The sequence below is a fragment of the Pleurotus ostreatus genome, assembly GCF_014466165.1.
Source record: "Pleurotus ostreatus strain PC9 chromosome Unknown scaffold_5, whole genome shotgun sequence".
NCBI classification, from domain to species: Eukaryota; Fungi; Basidiomycota; class Agaricomycetes; order Agaricales; family Pleurotaceae; genus Pleurotus; species Pleurotus ostreatus.
In genome coordinates this window covers 941,754-958,032 of record NW_023503160.1, presented here as the reverse complement: position 1 = coordinate 958,032, position 16,279 = coordinate 941,754, and the positions used below count along the sequence as shown (strand labels likewise).

The 16,279-nt window shown below is 52.0% G+C and overlaps 6 protein-coding genes across 6 annotated transcripts; 1 reads left to right on the top strand and 5 right to left on the bottom strand.

The window, feature by feature from the left end:
* Window positions 1-70: 70 nt before the first annotated feature.
* Window positions 71-3,269, bottom strand: PC9H_007301 (uncharacterized protein; the record flags this gene model as incomplete). Its single annotated transcript, XM_036776834.1, has 12 exons — window positions 71-608; window positions 660-713; window positions 768-1,157; window positions 1,228-1,435; window positions 1,488-1,543; window positions 1,596-1,765; window positions 1,818-2,477; window positions 2,531-2,630; window positions 2,686-2,863; window positions 2,924-2,933; window positions 2,984-3,003; window positions 3,053-3,269. The coding sequence occupies 12 exons, from the start codon at window positions 3,267-3,269 to the stop codon at window positions 71-73; spliced, it is 2,601 nt and encodes an 866-aa protein (XP_036630454.1).
* An 817-nt stretch (window positions 3,270-4,086) lies between these two features.
* Window positions 4,087-7,842, top strand: PC9H_007300 (uncharacterized protein; the record flags this gene model as incomplete). Its single annotated transcript, XM_036776833.1, has 21 exons — window positions 4,087-4,245; window positions 4,299-4,406; window positions 4,460-4,468; window positions 4,517-4,587; window positions 4,644-4,722; window positions 4,779-4,834; window positions 4,888-4,898; window positions 4,951-5,043; window positions 5,097-5,144; window positions 5,196-5,215; window positions 5,273-5,384; window positions 5,442-5,599; window positions 5,655-5,694; window positions 5,743-5,776; window positions 5,828-6,044; window positions 6,102-6,157; window positions 6,207-6,282; window positions 6,346-6,830; window positions 6,885-7,349; window positions 7,403-7,604; window positions 7,660-7,842. 21 exons carry the CDS (start codon window positions 4,087-4,089, stop codon window positions 7,840-7,842), a joined length of 2,682 nt encoding a protein of 893 aa, XP_036630453.1.
* A 690-nt stretch (window positions 7,843-8,532) lies between these two features.
* Window positions 8,533-10,555, bottom strand: CCR4 (Glucose-repressible alcohol dehydrogenase transcriptional effector; the record flags this gene model as incomplete). Its single annotated transcript, XM_036776832.1, has 3 exons — window positions 8,533-8,587; window positions 8,649-9,473; window positions 9,525-10,555. The coding sequence occupies 3 exons, from the start codon at window positions 10,553-10,555 to the stop codon at window positions 8,533-8,535; spliced, it is 1,911 nt and encodes a 636-aa protein (XP_036630452.1).
* A 933-nt stretch (window positions 10,556-11,488) lies between these two features.
* Window positions 11,489-12,829, bottom strand: MVD1 (diphosphomevalonate decarboxylase; the record flags this gene model as incomplete). Its single annotated transcript, XM_036776831.1, has 3 exons — window positions 11,489-12,406; window positions 12,462-12,708; window positions 12,780-12,829. 3 exons carry the CDS (start codon window positions 12,827-12,829, stop codon window positions 11,489-11,491), a joined length of 1,215 nt encoding a protein of 404 aa, XP_036630451.1.
* An 860-nt stretch (window positions 12,830-13,689) lies between these two features.
* PC9H_007297 (uncharacterized protein) lies at window positions 13,690-14,760 on the bottom strand (the record flags this gene model as incomplete). The annotated part of the gene is made up of 6 exons (XM_036776830.1): window positions 13,690-13,945; window positions 13,997-14,079; window positions 14,132-14,360; window positions 14,428-14,508; window positions 14,569-14,658; window positions 14,723-14,760. 6 exons carry the CDS (start codon window positions 14,758-14,760, stop codon window positions 13,690-13,692), a joined length of 777 nt encoding a protein of 258 aa, XP_036630450.1.
* A 171-nt stretch (window positions 14,761-14,931) lies between these two features.
* PC9H_007296 (uncharacterized protein) lies at window positions 14,932-16,206 on the bottom strand (the record flags this gene model as incomplete). Its single annotated transcript, XM_036776829.1, has 4 exons — window positions 14,932-15,125; window positions 15,188-15,405; window positions 15,488-15,680; window positions 15,783-16,206. 4 exons carry the CDS (start codon window positions 16,204-16,206, stop codon window positions 14,932-14,934), a joined length of 1,029 nt encoding a protein of 342 aa, XP_036630449.1.
* Between the last annotated feature and the right edge of the window lie 73 nt (window positions 16,207-16,279).

Genomic DNA, 16,279 nt, shown 5'->3' with positions numbered 1-16,279 from the left:
AATACACTTGATAACATTCCTAATTCAAAGCAATTACGACAGTGGGGGTAAACAACAACAGAGCACTATTCTACATCCCTTTATCGTGCCCGACCATCATGTCAGGTAGGTAGCCGTCCGGTTGCTTCGCCTGGGGGTCTATGTACGACAGCAAGACTTCGAAGACCTCTGTCCTTTGTCTGAATTTGGGCCCACTCAGCTCCTCTTCCTCGCCTCTGATGGATTTTTCCATGGGATCTTCGACAGCCTGCATTATCTCTGCGGTGATTGAGCGAATAACTTCCGTGGGCGTTTCCTCCATTTTCGAATCCTCAAGGTCGTCTTCGACCAAGCAATCCGTCCAGGTGCCTTCAGGCGTAGTAGAACGGCTAAGTTCGATTGACGGGGAACCCTCATCGTCACCATCGTAAATGATGGCAGCGGAGGGTTGCGCAGTCGAAGTGCTGACAGGAAACGAAGGCGGAATGGATGGGGAAAGGAGGTGTGTGAGAAGCGACCGGAATACTTCAGCCTCTTCGGGATCGCTATGATTAACCACACCCGAGATGTTATTTTGGAGGAAGTGGAGTGCCTTGACCGACGGCTCCAACTCGCACATTTCTCGGAATCTGGATAAAGTAATGAGGGCTTTGTATTCATGCAGAATGAATGAAGCTCACTGCTGTTGGCGAACCACATAGGTGGCCCTACGAACAATCTCAGATGGCTCAGGCCTGGATCGAGCGGACGGTTAGACTCGGGGCGTAACGTAACGCGTAAGTATATACCTCTTGAGAACCATCTTCCAAAAGTCGTCCAAACGACCTTCCGCCCGGTCGTTCCTCCTTTCCGACGTACCCACACTCGATTCATCTCGGGCAGCGTCGTCCGCGGTGCTTCGCTCTAAAGACGTACCCGAGTCGGACGCTATTCCCCCATTCCCTCCATGCAAGTAAACCGTTTTCGTTTTCGTGTCGTAAACGATTTGATGGGCGTATCGCGGGCTTGGGGTTTCAGGGGAAGCCTCTGTCGAACCTCCAAGCACCTGGCTGGAGTGCGACAAGATTTTCGACCATTTCCCGGGTCGCGGGTGATCGATCCTGTAGAGCCAATTCGATGCAGCCTCGACCATCATCGTTTGCGGGTCTAATCCCTGCGTGCGCTGCAACCCAGGAAATCTATGAGAAGCCGTCAGCCTATTTCATAATACATCAATATAATCCCCCCAGCAGAAGCTGCGCAACCCACACGTAGAGCTCGCCCAACTGAGGATCGATAACTGCTCTCTGCGTGAAGAAAGGGTCCGGCCCGCCGGACTTGGAGAAATTGGAGAAGAGCTCAGTTGTAGTGCTCTTGGCAGTGTCGTACGCGTACATGTCGGAGAGGTGTTTGGTCTCGTGTTGTCCACCAAATATGAGCAGCGTGTGGTTGACCGAGTCCAGTAGCATAGAATGACCTAACAGAGGAAATTGTAAGAGTCATAACGACAGGCCATTTCGCGAAGTTACCGTAGCGTGGAGGAATTATCAGTTGGTTTGCCTCCGAGCCATGGTCTGTCGCATTACTGCCATAACTCAGTTACGTAGAACAGGGATGTGTAAAGCAAATGGACTTACGCCGGTATGGTTCTCCATTTGCTGAGTCGTATGTTATAGCTATAAAACCCAGAGTATTTGACTACCTCGGAGTGCTTGTCCATAACACGGCCACCAAAGACATAGATGATTTGAGCGTCACTATCAATGACCATTTGATGGTCGGTCACCAACGGCGGCCCTCCAATCGTCTAACAAAGTAAGTTCGGTGAATGGCTAAAGGGTACAAGAATCATCACTCACCGTAGTGTCAAAGGAAAGGAGATCCCATTTCCCGACCATCAGACCTCGAGTATGGTAGCGATGGAACTCAGAACATGCCGTGCTCGTGCCTGTGGGGGATACCCTGTCTCCTTCGGCCTGTGCAGGCAAATCGAATTCATTCAAGCGGCCCAAGAGGTATATGTAGCCCGTTTTAGAGTCAAAGACCATCTTGTGGCACGACCGTGGTCCAGGACCATTCTTATCGGCAGAGGTACTCGTGCTGAGTACTTTCCATCTGTTCTGCGCTACATCATAAGCCCAAAAGTCATCGAGACTTTTTTCTCCGTCCCAACCACCAAAGAGATATATGACGCCATTGTCGGAATCCATACACATAGCATGTCCGCCTCGAGCCGAGGGTTTATCGCCATCTGCGTTAACACCGTCGATTTTGATCCACTCAGCATATGGATGGCACGATTGGATATAGGATTCGAACAATCCTTCTTCAGAGAGACGTGCCAAGACCGTCTCTGCTTCTTCCCAATCCCCTTGAAGGACAAGGGCCTGATGAAGCTTTGTAACCAGTGGATGCTCGAGTTGAAGCCGAGAGCTGTCAATTATATGCTGGAATGGAGTGAGAAGACGGCGTTGTCGGAGATACTTGAGGATGTGTCGGAGAACAGTAGTTTCTCGATACTGTCGGAGTGGTGACTTCGACATCTCGTGGGTTAAATGACTGTCTTACGAACCTCATCGTACCGTATACGAACTTGCTCAACGGTTGCTTCTGTCAAAATCCCGCTCAAGGACACATACCAAATAGATGTGTGGAAATTTTGGCCATGTGCTCTGAAGTGTTTCCCTTGCATTGGCTAAGATCGTTATTGGAATTAATGTGACGCACGAGAGTGGGACTATCTTGACAAATCGAACAGGGAAGCAGACACCGTCAGTATTTGCGTGTTCTATAGGGAAGGTTTCTGGTAAAGTATCATTCTTGAGGCTGCCTTCCAGAACCTTAGTCAAGTGGTCCTCTGTCATGCCCACATAAAGCTGAAATTCCTTCATGTTGCAAGGATGCGCTGTTAAAGAGCGGCTTGGCATTGAGAAGCAAACGGCGACCAGTTAGCTTAAGCGGGTACCTTTGTGAAACTACGGAGTTTATGAGCGGCAGAACGACGATGCGGATACTTTAGACGTACCTTTCCAAATGTTATACTCTCTGAAGCAACGGTAAGAAGAGCTTCCTGGCCACAGAAGCCGCAACTCACTGACAATGCTCAGAGCATCCAAGCGCAATAGGATCCACTGAGACAGATCGCTCTGACTGGCACAACTGACGCTGCTCCATCGGCTCGTTTGATCTGTAGGCCTGTCCGTCATGATGTTATGGGCCTCATATTTGCCGCTGTGCTCTGAGCAGGCTGCTACCGAGTACGTGAGAGGAACTGCCGGAGGACTGGGTGGGTTGGCGATTGAACTCGACATCGTTCGTCCTGCGTTTGGGTTAGAGCGGGTTCAAATTGCAGTGATTTGATTCTTGGATTGAGAAGAATAGTCGATGCGCGCTGTCGTCGTCGTGGTATGTGGAAGCGTTGCATTTCTTGTTCGCAGCGATGGCTAGCGCGGCCTCATCACGTGAGCGATCATAGAAAGTCGATGGAACGCGACCCTGGTGGGAATGAGTGAGCACTATATTTAGCACGCGAACATTCAGTGCGCGAAGTCGGTTTGTGCTGGTTCGGCGAACTCCCATGATCAACTTTACGATGTCGACGTCCACATGCTCGCGGTCTCAGGCTTCTTCTTATCTCTATGCTTTTCCCAACGACAGAGGCCTCCCCATCGTGATGCTCCCTACAGAAAGCACTTCCGAATAGGCTCTTGTGTTCTTGTTCTCGCACGATTCTTGCATCAGAATGCGCACACGTCGCGCCTCTTATTCCCAGAACAGCTATTCATTGGAGAAGCACACTGCTGGCGTTCGCCTCGGCGCACGGGACCCCATAATGTAAGGAAGAGTGCTCGACCGTCACCACAGAAGTCATTCCATGCGAAATGGGCACAAAGCTGTACTGCTATTCCTGTCGAAGCGGATCACACTTACGTCGTCTTCGACCACGACTACATGTGGCACCATGGATCGTAAGTTCTTAGAGAGGTAAGCGGGAAGACGCCCATCGGTGTACCTCCTAGCCGAGTGTCCTGATTAACTTCCGCTCGCATGCCCATATGCCTCTTTTCTTGAGTATAAAATGGCTTGATATAGCGTATTACACCCACACCCGTTCTAGCCTCTGCTACTATGAAGGGCGTACTCGTGTGGTCCATCCTGAGCGCAGGTTGTGCTCTTGCCGTCACCCCTCTTTCCAGCGTTAAGCGCGTCACCAACCTCCCCATCGTCGCCAACAAGTTCATCGTCGAAGTCGACAGCACTTCTGATATACCTACCAAGCGTTCGAACGTCGGTGCCCCTGCCATATCTCCCCCACGTCCAGCGTTTAACAACCGTTGTAGCCCCATGATGCCCTCTATGAATCGTTGAGGAAGAGAGCCATTGGCTTTAAGGTTGACAGAGAATTCAACACGCAGGGCCTCTTCGTTGGGGCAGCTTTGACGCTCTCGGTAAGCCCCCCCTCTCGCTGCAACTTCGTCTTCCATTCTAACTATGCCTACAGGATGCCCAAGTAAGCACGGAGATTAGTCTCTATAATATCTGTTAATTGTTCTTCCAGGACGTCGCACAGATCCAAAGTACGACCGGTGTAAAAAGTATTCGGCCCGTCCGAGCGTTCGACCGACCCAAGTATTTATCTCTACCCGGCCCATGGTTACCTACTCACAACGATCATTGATTTCCAGACCGGTCAAGGTGCAAGTTGTCAAGGGCCCTGACGATCCGGCTCTCCCACCCGACTCAGAGTCCACTCACGTCATCACCGTACGTCCCCCCTCCCTCTCGACCGTTCACATTTATCAAACAGTCACCTACTATAGGGCGTTGACAAGCTTCACGCGCAAGGAATCACCGGTGCTGGCATTAAGATTGGCATGTAAGTTTTCTGATTTCCCTCGATATTGGCCTCAACTGATCACGCCATATCAGTCTTGATACGGGTAAGTCGCCAGTACATGACCACACACGACATAACCGAGACGTCGCATCAAGGTATTGATTACACCCACCCAACGCTCGGAGGAGCTTTCGGCCCAGGAAATAAGGTTATCGGCGGATTCGACTTGGTCGGTGACGACTATGACGGTAGAGACTAGCCTTCCATCCCTCATACGCCCAAACTAACGCACGTTCTCAAGGAACCAATACGCCCGTTCCAGACCCAGACCCTTTGGACCAATGTGCAGGTAGCTATACACATCTACGTCCAGGTTCATTCCATGCTAATGAACTCATAGGTCATGGCACCCACGTGGCTGTATGTAGATCGTATCTGCTTCGCATCTCGATCATCTATTAACGTAGGTTCTACAAGGGCATCATTGGCGCTAATCCCGACAATGCGTTCAACATCAGTGGTGTTGCCTTCCAGGCGTCTTTGTCTGCATACAGAGTGTTCGGCTGCGTAGGGTTCGTCACAGACGACGGTAAGCAAGCCTAGTCTTCACAGAATTAACAATATGTCACTGAGTGAATGTGTGCAGTCCTCGTTGACGCTTTGTTGCTCGGATTCAATGAGGGTCAAGACATCCTCACCCTTTCTTTGGGAGGCGCTGATGGCTGGACGGAGTCGGTCAGTGCAGTCGTTGCCAGTCGTATCGCGGCCACAGGCAAAGTTGTCACCATCGCAGCTGGAAATGACGTAGGCCTTTCTCACTGTCGAGCCATTCCAACTTATTAACATAGACACTTCTTAGGGCGCATCTGGCGCATGGTACACTTCAAGCCCAGGAAATGGTAAGAAACCCGAAATTTCATCATGACATCTATATGAACTCTTTGCAGGTATCGATGTCATCTCTGTGGCAAGTTTGGACAAGTACGTTTCCATTTTTCGTACAACGTGTCGCCTCTCAACCCTTTCCATCAGCACTGTCGTCCCTCTTCAAACTGCCCAAGTACATGGCGTGACACACGATCCTATAATCTACCAAGACACGTTCCCCTTGCCAATCAACGACACTCGTCCCATCTTCGCGACCTCAACTGATCCCACTGTGGTTGATGACGCGTGCAACCCTCTCCCTGACAGTACCCCCGACCTCTCCGGCTTTGTTGTCATCGTCCGACGAGGTACCTGTACTTTCGTGAGTCCATTCAGAACACAAGAACAGGGCTCCTCTACAACCAAATCATATATCTAGGTTCAAAAGCTTGGAAATGTTGCCGCAAAAGGTGCCAAAGTCACCTTGATCTACGAGTACGTTTGGTGAACCGCAACCGGCTTACGAGTACTAATCGTTCTTCAGCAACGGTAGCGGGTTTGGTGCTATTGATACCGGTGCATTTGTCGCTTCTTTCATCCAAGCAGCGGATGGTGAATTCGTGAGTCCTTGGCCATATACAAGTGCAACTTTCGATCTCAAGAATAATCTATAAAAACAATAGTTGGTCCAACAATTCGCTTCCGGGCAAAACGTCTCCCTTTCGTTCCCTCAATCTGGCGGGCTCATCCAATTCCCCGACCCCGCTGGAGGCCTCATCTCTTCATTCACCAGCTATGGCCCCTCAAATGATTTCTTCTTCAAGCCTGCTGTCGCTGCTCCCGGAGGAAATATCCTGTCCACCCTTCCAGTCAACCTGGGCCTCTTCGGGATTGAATCTGGCACATCGATGGCAACGCCATTCGTCGCTGGAAGTGCTGCGCTTTTGTTCCAGGCCAAAGGAACGTCAGCAGCTGTCGGCAGAAGCGCACGAACGCTCTTCGAGACCACTGCGCAACGCGTTCCCTCAACTCACACCGACGGCGATCCATTGCAAACTCTGACCCAACAAGGCGCAGGTTTGATCAACGTGTTCAACGCCATCCACACGACGACTATTGTCTCCCCCGGAGAGTTGATCTTGAACGATACAGCTCACTTCAAGGGAACGTAAGTCACCGCCTGATCTACCCGTTTGTTCCGTATGTTAACTGGTATGAATAGCCAACAATTCACTGTTCGGAACGCCGGATCATCCGCCAAAACCTATACGCTGAGGCACATACCAGCAGGAACAGCAGTTACCGTCACTCCGGGTACCATATTCCCTGCTGATGGCCCAGTTCCCCTCTCCACGGACTTCGCTTCCGTCTCCCTCAGCACATCCAAATTCACCCTTGCCCCAGGAAAGACCCAGACCGTCACCGCACGATTCACTCCCCCGGCTGCCGCAGACCCTTCGACTTTCCCAGTCTTCTCTGGTTTCATCCAGATAGCAAGCGGCACGGAGCAAGTTCAGGTATCGTACCTTGGCTTGAAGGCATCGTTGAAAGACAAGCAAGTCATAGACAACACCGACTTCTTCTTTGGCGTCCCCACACCCGTTCTGACCGACCCGAACGGCGAGGTCCAAACAAGCCCTCGTAACTATAGCTTCCTGGCTTCGGACTTCCCCACATTGATCTTCCGGTAAGACAAAAAGACTACCTAGCGGCGCAACGTATTGACCGACCTCTTTGTAGACTTGCGTTTGGCTCACCCAAGGTCGTGGTTGACCTCGTTTCCCCTACCATCAACTTCAAGCCCACATTGAACACCCGTGCTCTGGGCGACACCCATGGCTCGTTCTTCTCCTTCCCCCACCGCGTCAAGACAGGTTCCTTTGCTCAAGTCCCAACTCTCGGAACTGTCTTCGAACTCGACTTTACCAGCCGCAACAATGACGTCAGTCCTATCGTCCGTTACCGTTGTTATATAGTATGTTAACCATGCTCCCTAGGACCCCAACGACAACGGTTTCAATACCGTCGCCATTGACCCTCCGACTTTCGCAAACGGTACGACCATCCCTAATGGTCAATACCGTCTCTTGCTTCGTGCTCTCAGGGTGACCGGTGATCCTACCAATGAGGCTGACTTCGAGAGTTTCCTCAGTCCCATCATTGGTGTCAACGCTCCTTGAGAGAAACAATAAATGTACACCATTACGTAGCTACCTTTCGTGTTTTATTTATCCGGGTGAATTCTATGTATTCTCATGATGATGTCGGAGATCCTTCTGAGCTATTCTTATGTGTTCGATTCCACTGGTGGAGTTGAGGAGATTTTGTAACATTTTAACAAAATGGAATGACGAGAGCTTTACAATGCACACATGCTACAGACTAAGTACGTAGTAGTAGAACGAGAGAGATTGTTGGGTGTGGAAGGGGGTAATTTGACACATGCAGACGTAGGAAACAGAGCAGTATAGCGATTTTGATCATATAAATCAAATGTGTGGTGGCTGGTGAAGTATGGATGTCAAAGTGTCCTGTGTTGACGGGGAGAATCGACGCAGAACGGGTGGAAGAAAAAAGAAAACATGGGGATCCCGGGAGGTATCGTCGTCGAGATAGCAAGAATGGCTAACAAGAAAACCTGGGGCAAGGAAGTCAAGATCAAACCATGATACACCGACGAATACTTGCTGGTTTCCCGATGCGAGGAACAAGAAGTGCAAGGTGGAAATGGACATGTATGGGGTGGGGGTTAAAGAGAAGATAATGGACAATAAAACACCCATGAATAGGAAGTACGTAAAAGTTAAAGATATTGACCCAGAGATACAACAAAGACGCGAGGGTAGTCCATGAGGGAATTAGGGCGGCAGCTATGACGGTTGTCGCGGCGGCTTGACGCGGAATTCAGCTATCAGGCATAGATGGCTGCGAGCGCAAAACGAATGTCAGACACTATTTCATGGCAAGAAACTGATATATGACTCACTCTGAAGGGAAATGGGCATTTGGGAACCCGACGACCTTCTCCAAATATGCCTTATCCACTTCGCCCAACACTGCATTGACAGCTATATTCGCCTGCGAATACCACACATAATCAATGACACCCTTGAAGCTCGGCGTGAAATTCGTCATCGGGAAGTCATACGACGCTCCCGACGCGGCGTTCGCGTGGTTTACGGCGGCGCCAGGAACTTGCGACGAGACATCGTACGCGCTCTTCAACCCGAGTTGATGCTTCAGCCCCTCTGAAGTGTACCTGCCATACATGTGTGACATGAAATCGGGGTGATTGGCGGGAAGGGAGCCTTTCGAGAGGAATTCATATAGCCCGGAGTCCGGAACGGTGTTGAAATCACCACAAACGATCAATGGGATTTTTGTTCCGTCTGCGTACGTGGGCGCCTTCTCGAATGTTGGTGGAGGTGACGAATGTCCGTTGATCCCATTCGTCTCCCCGTTGACTTGCTCGCCATTGGGGTCTCCGTTCTCGTCTGTCTCATCGAAGGTCGGCGCTGGCGTCGGTATCAGACGGGGAGGATACCTCGCGAAGTTATTCGCGATCTTTTCCACCTCTTCCAACAGCAAAGCCACCTGAACCAACTTGACATCCCGATACGCAGGGTCCCAATGGATATGAGCGTTCGCGATGATGAACCTCGTACCGGTCTGCTTATTCTCCATGAGACAGATGACAGCGATATGATCTTTGCCGAGCACGCGGTTGAACATGTCGTCGGTTTTCTTGAAGTCTTGCCGCTGCATCGCAACAGCACTAAATTCGATGAGATGTTTTTCGACTAATTGATATCTACAAGCAAGATGAGTGAAGCGATCGAAGGGCATGGAAAAGACCACGCACTTGGATGCCTTGTAGAATGTCGCACATCCATCAACTTGTCTTCGTTCCGTTTCTCCCATCGTCTTATATCTCGACTTCGGCCAATACACCCCTTCGTATCCCTTGTCCCGCAACCTCTGCGTGAAGTAGTCCTCATACTGCGCAATATCCACCTCCTGCAAGCACATGAAATCTGCGTCCGAAGATATGATCTCGTTCAATATAATCTCTTTACGGAAATCCCACTGCAGAGCCCAAGCAGGGGTGTACCCGTATAACCGCTCCGTGGCATACTTTTCGCAAAGGATGTTGTAGCAAAGGACAGTGAAAGTTTCGGCCGCGGGATCCCCGGAGAGGAATTCACGCTCATGATCCGTGACGACACTCTTCCAGTGCCGCTCCGGGGGTGGTGGGGGCACGGGACACGAGTCGCGGAGGTATGAGATAAGAGCCGCTGTCCCGTCCTTCTGGATTATCGACTTGAAAGCAGCTTCTAGAGGATTGCCTTCCACGCCCAAGGTTTGCAGCTGATGCAGTGTCCCTAGCTCGTGGGGAATCGTACTTATCATATTATCAAAGACGTACAACTCCTTCAGGAAAGTGAGCATTCCAAGTTCGGGGGGCAGGACCGTGAGGAGGTTCCCCGACAAATCAAGCATTTCTAGGTGCCGAAGCTTCGAGATCTCGGGAGGTATGGAGGTGAGAGCATTGTGATTGAGGTAAAGGTTGATGAGGAAGGAGTAGGAGAACAAGCCTGAGGAGGGTGGAAGATGTTTGATACTGATGCCGCCCATATCCAATGAGTTCCAATTGTTTGCGGGTGGCCGTGAAGCTGTGGGCCGCGGCGCTTCGGTTACAGGACCAACGGTAGAGGAAGGGTGATTGGCGAGTGCTGGAGATGCCTCGGACGTCGAATCCGACGAGGCGGTCTCACTTGGTACCTCCGGTGGAGCATTGGGGTTCGTGATGGGAATGGCGGACTTTGCTATTGGTCGACTTGCCATCTGGCTTGCCCTCGCTCTGTGATGCGGTGAACGACAAGATCTAACCATCTGTGACAAAGGAATGCAAAGATTGCTGGCATCAGCTAACAGGGGGAAGTGGGTTGATCTTTGAAGGACGAACCTCGCATTTCAGGAGTTGCTGTTGGTAGTGGGGCGCTATTAGCTGGCCTGCTGGTGAGCCTTGCAAGACGTGCTGTTGGTGCGAATGTCCATTTGGTGGTGAGGGGTAGTGCGACAGGGAGTTCTGGTGGTGGTGATGTGGTATTGGCGGATGTGGGTTGAGCGGATGGGGGTGGTGGTGTTGAGGGTGGTGCTGCATGGGGTTCACTGCGCCGTTGGCGTACATAGGATATCCTGGCGACGGCGGAGGTGGGCCCACGGTTGGCTGGGACCCTGGCGGACCAAGGACTGGGTGATGCGTATGCGTCCTACTCCAAACCGGCTGCTCATGGTGATTTGCGAGTTTATGGGCGATTCCTGGGGACTGCTGTGGGTAATACATCGCATCTGGCGGCTCCTGGGGGCGAGAGCGGCGGTGTATGCACGGGCCAGGAACTTGTGGGGGTATACGCTGTCGTCACCTGGGTCGGCTGTCGTCGTCGCTGCTGCAGTCGTTGTGGGCGATGGGGAGGCGGAGATGGTGGTGGTACGAGATAAAGAGTGGATGGGAGAGAAATGCGCTGGATAAGAATACAGAATTTGGCTGGACTGAATTTGTCGTGGCTGTTCGTGGTCAAAGGTCGATGTGGCTTCGGGCTCTTACCACAAAGGCGTCGGACTTGAGATTTTCCCACAATATCCTGCTCTCCAACTACAGCAACTCAGCGCGATCGCATTATCTTGAAATCTTTCATGTCCCCGTTGCCACCGGACTAGCTGAAGCTCGCTGAAGGGGTAACAAATCCTTTCGAGAGCCGTCTATGTAAACTATAAAATTGATCCCAAAATTGTACACATATCATCATAAATTTTCTACATTGCTTATGCCAACGACTTCGGTAGCCCGTCGGGCCCAAGCAGAGCCTCCTCCGCACCAAGTACCCGGGGACCGTCGCCGACGTTGGTGTGAATCAGCCCCTTCACAGCCCCGACCTCAAACTTCTTCGCAACAGCCTCGTTGAAGCCCTCCACGACGCGCCCCTCACCAACACTCCCCCCAGCGAACAGCTGGAACGGGTCCTTGAACCCATCCTTTTGCGGGAAATACTTGACAATCAACTCTACAATCTCCTTGACATTCTCCTGCAGCGTGTAGATCACCGCATTCGGGCCGGCGTCGTAGGTGTACGCCGCCTTCCGTTTGCCAGTTTTCTCGATGGCAACTCTGTTGTATTCGACAATCAAGGCGATGATCGACCTGCTCACGTCGTTCATGTAGAAGATGGGGGGCTCCGTGTCCAGCGCAACGGCGTGAAACTGGTTCGAGTCGGCCATCGTGACCTTGGCAAACGCGTCAAAGTCCTTCGCCTTGATGGCTGCCTCGATCTCCTTCATGCGCTTGGGCACGACGTGCTTGATGCGGTGTTGGAGGAGCTCTGAGGTCTGGACTGTGCGTTGCATGCCACTGGTTGAGGATGTGCCCTTCTTGTCATCGGAGACGACGCAGATGAGGGCGTGCATCTCGGGCCAGTGCGAACGGGGTGCGACTTCAACGGCGAGCGAGTCGGAGCCGTCATCTAAGACGCCTTGCTCCCAGGCGACGTATCCGCCGAAGAGGGAACGGCAGGCTGAACCAGATCCTTGACGCGCGATCAAAGAGAGGGTCGAGGGGGAACATGGGAGGGCATAGAGGGCGGCGAGGGAAGAGACAAGGGCTGCGAAGCCAGACGCTGAAGACGCAAGCCCTGCAGCTGTAGGGAAGTTGTTGAATGAAGCGATATGTACGGGGAATGTCGATAGCTGTATGATCATCTTTGAGCGATGCGAAGAGCGGTTATATGAAGTCGGCAATCACCTTGGGTGCACTCGAATCCTTGTCCTCGACCAATTCCTTCCTCAACTTCTTCAACTCAGCGATACACGTTGCCAGCCTCCCAGGCGCGACGATTTCTTCTTCCTTGCCGTTGAGCCATAGCCGATCTTTGGCAAATGAAGGATCGGCGCGCGAGGTTGTCGTCGATCGGAGGTGATCTTGCGACAAAGTGACCGAGAGCGACGAGTTCGTCGGCAGAATGAGCTTCGTGTCGCGTTTTCCCCAGTATCTGCCGTTGCGCGGATGTCAGGATGCGATATTCACGACGATCTCGGGAAGGAGAGCGGGGAAATGACTGACTTGATACATGCGATGTTGACAGGGGCAGATGCCGTCGCTTGGTAGACCATGGCTGTCTTGTTTTCGATGTCTTGTTGCTTATTTGCTGGATTCCGACGCAATGAGCTACAGAACGACGAGGAAAGAGGGTAAGATGGAGAAGGGGGAGCAGGTGAAGGGTAGATGGAGGATTCGGTTTAAATCAGATCCCTTGAGGACGGCGGTTAGATGATTATACAGCTGTACCTCCGGATAGACAAGCGATTAGAATCAGACGGTTTGTGAAATTGGACCATTGTCGAATGAGACATGGACTCAAAATTTCAGGTTTCTTTGCTCATGAACAAGACTTGGTTATCGTGCAAGAATCGACGCCAATGTAAATCAAGGTGCCAAAATACTATGGGAGCCTTTGGAAGCAAGACCGAAACGAAACGTGCGAGGCCCAGTGCACAACGATCTCATCGCACACGCGGCGGGAAATAAGGGAGATATGTGAGTGATACTTGACTGATTGCCATCTCTGCCCAATGCACGTCCCCGGCGTCCACCGCCCACGTCGCCAATCCTCGCCGCTGACCACGTTCCATCCAATCTTCGACCATATACAGCATGGATCGTAACCTTGAGTTTAAAGTTGGCCAGAAGAGAAGACGGTGGTGCAAACGCGGAGGCTGGCCGTCCCCGTTGTCGTAGGCCGATACCATGCCTTGTGAAGATTCTTTGGACCTCTAAAGGAATCCAAGGAACTACATTAATGGTACTGAGTCTGATGCTGTGGCAGTTGAGTCCAAGGTTAAACCCCTGTGCTTATCTAATACCCCTTTCCTGCTCTAGGTCCAGGTCCATCACTGAGGGGAGTGCTCGCTTTCGTCTCAGCAAATAACGGCTATAGAAGAATTTACTGGGTGGGTCCGTACACACTCCAGCCTCATCCTGCCTTTCCGAAGACCAGCTCCCTCACCGAACGAAATCTGCCCTCGGCTTCCTCTCCCAAATCAATGTCCTGAATCCCCAAATCGTCCCTCATGTGCGCCTCGCTCTTCGTGCCCGACAAAGGTACGATTCCGTGGAGCATGGCAAGTCTGAATATTGCTTGCTCTGGCGTGCAATGGCCTGCATTCGCTAGAGCCACGAGATCGGGATGTTTGAGGAGCGACGGCGAGCCAGAGAGTGTCCAAAACGACCTACAAATCCATTAGCAGCGAGGTCACCGCGTCGACAGCAGGATAACTCACTGGTACAAGATCCCATGGGCCCGGCAATACCTATAAACATCCTTGTCCCACCCATTCCCCTCATACCACCTATTCTGCACGACCTGTACCTCCCTTTCCTTCCCCAACTCCCTCAACATCATACACATTGCTTACCCCGATCATCCTCACCTTCCCAGCATCCTGTAGCCCTATCAGCGCGCGCCAGGCCTCTAGTGTGCGCGCCTTCGTGGAGAGCGGGCTATGGAGGAGATAGGAGTCGATGTACGTTGTGCGGAGGTTGGCGAGGGAGGTAAGGAAGGAGGAGTTGATTTGCGCGGGAACCGGGGCGCTGGGGTCGTAGGGGAGGGGTTTGGAAGTGTCTTGTCCGCCGATCGGGGTGAATCTATCGTCGTGTTGCGTTGGGTCAATGGTGAGTCAACGTGAGTAGTATCTGATAATTAGTACCGCACTTTGTCTGAATGAAGATGTCCTCCCGCTTGATACCGTGTTTCTCCTCGACGATAGATAGCGCCTCTCCCACCGCGTCCTCCCTGTATCCCTCTCCATTGAGGTCCGATCGCAATACACAATTCCAGAGCTTATATCCTTACCTGTAGTGTTTCGGCTGGCATGCTGTATCAACTGCGCGGAACCCTGCTAGGATGGCCTTGACTACCAGCTCTGCAGTCCGTTCCTGCTTCCTAATATAAGCAAATCATTTCAGATCATCACTCAGCAGTGCGGGTCAAGTTCGGGGCAGCAAACCATGCTGTGCCATAAATTATCGCTGGGATGGCAGCCATTGTCAGCTAAACGTCCAATTTATGATGCTCGAGTATCGTTTGATGTGGGGAGTGCGGGAACAAGGAACGAGGCTAGCGCTGACATCACACTCAAGACTCTCATGGGAAGACAAGCCCAAACCAAAACTCGGTACATATGTGGTACATGGCGTGACGAAACGACCGCCCCAATCAGAAATTGACCACCTTTTTGGGTTTGCGGAGCGCTCCATTTGCGTTTGTTGCCGGAGCGTGATGCGAAGTCCCCTTCTCCTCTTTATCTACTTCATGCTTCCGCCGCTTGAGCGCGTGGAAGTCGTCCTCGTCTGCGCCCGCCCCTGCGCTGTCTACTATTCCGAGGATGGGACGGTGTGTCGCTGTATCCACTAAAGTAAGAGTCCACGAGAGTTAAACATATTGAGGATGGGATGGGTTGTATATAACGCACCTTTCTTATGCAGATCACAGTCCCTCGCAAGATGTGTCGTCTTCCCACATAGCTTGCAGCACCCGCCGTTGGGATACACGCCTCGCTCCTTGTTCTGCGGGCACCCCGAAGCCAAGTGGCCCTTCCCCGAACACACGAAGCACGACGCGAAGGGCATGGGGTCCCCGGGGTCGACCCGTTCCTTGCACCGCGATAGTGTATGGGTGGATGAACCGCACCTATCAACATCCGCGTGAGTTGAAGTGCATGGTGAGGTGACGCCAGGCTAGTATATGCACGATGAACATGAACGTCTCTCACCGATAACATATCCCAACTACAGCACCTGGGGCACCCGAGTCCCCTTTCGCAGCGTTGCGAGTGGTAGGACAGTCCCTCGCCGCGTGCCCCGTCTCGCGACACGCGAAGCAGATCGTCCCAGAGTTCCGATCAGCTATAGCTTTGAGTCTATACGGCTGGGTGTTCTTCCGTGCAGCGTCTTTGGCCTCTTTCGCTAAAACGATAATTGCAGTTTAGTGGAGAGAAATAAATGGAAGGGGGAGTGGGGGCTGGATGGTGAAGATAGTGGTGAATTATAACGTGCCTTGCTTTCGACGCTCCTTCTCCCACTTCTCCCTATCCCGTCTTTTCTGCCTCGGCGTTCTCTCTGTTGTCGCCGCAGTACCAGAAGTCGTAGCCGTGGCGCCTCCCTCCACTTGAACTACTCCCTCCGCAGATGTTCCATCTTGTGTTGCATCCGCATTTTCTTTGACCCCAGCCGTATCTGTACTTTTCTTCGACTTGGATCTCTTGCGCTTCTTCTTTGGGGGCAGTTGCGCACTTGGATTCGACTGCGAGCCCTCAGCCTCAGCCTCAGCGGGTATGTGCGAAGTATTGGCGGTACTTTTGGGCCCTTGAATGGGTGTTTCGGTTATTTGTGATGTTGAGCCGGGGGACGGGTCGGCCTCGACGTCAGCATCTGCGCTGAATCCAGCGTCGACGTGCGTTCGTTTGTATCTGAAGTTCGTGATTCGCGTCATGGAAGAAAGTGAATTCTTCAAATCAGTGTTTGGAGAATTTCCTCTAGCGCCTATCTAATCTTATCTCGTTTCC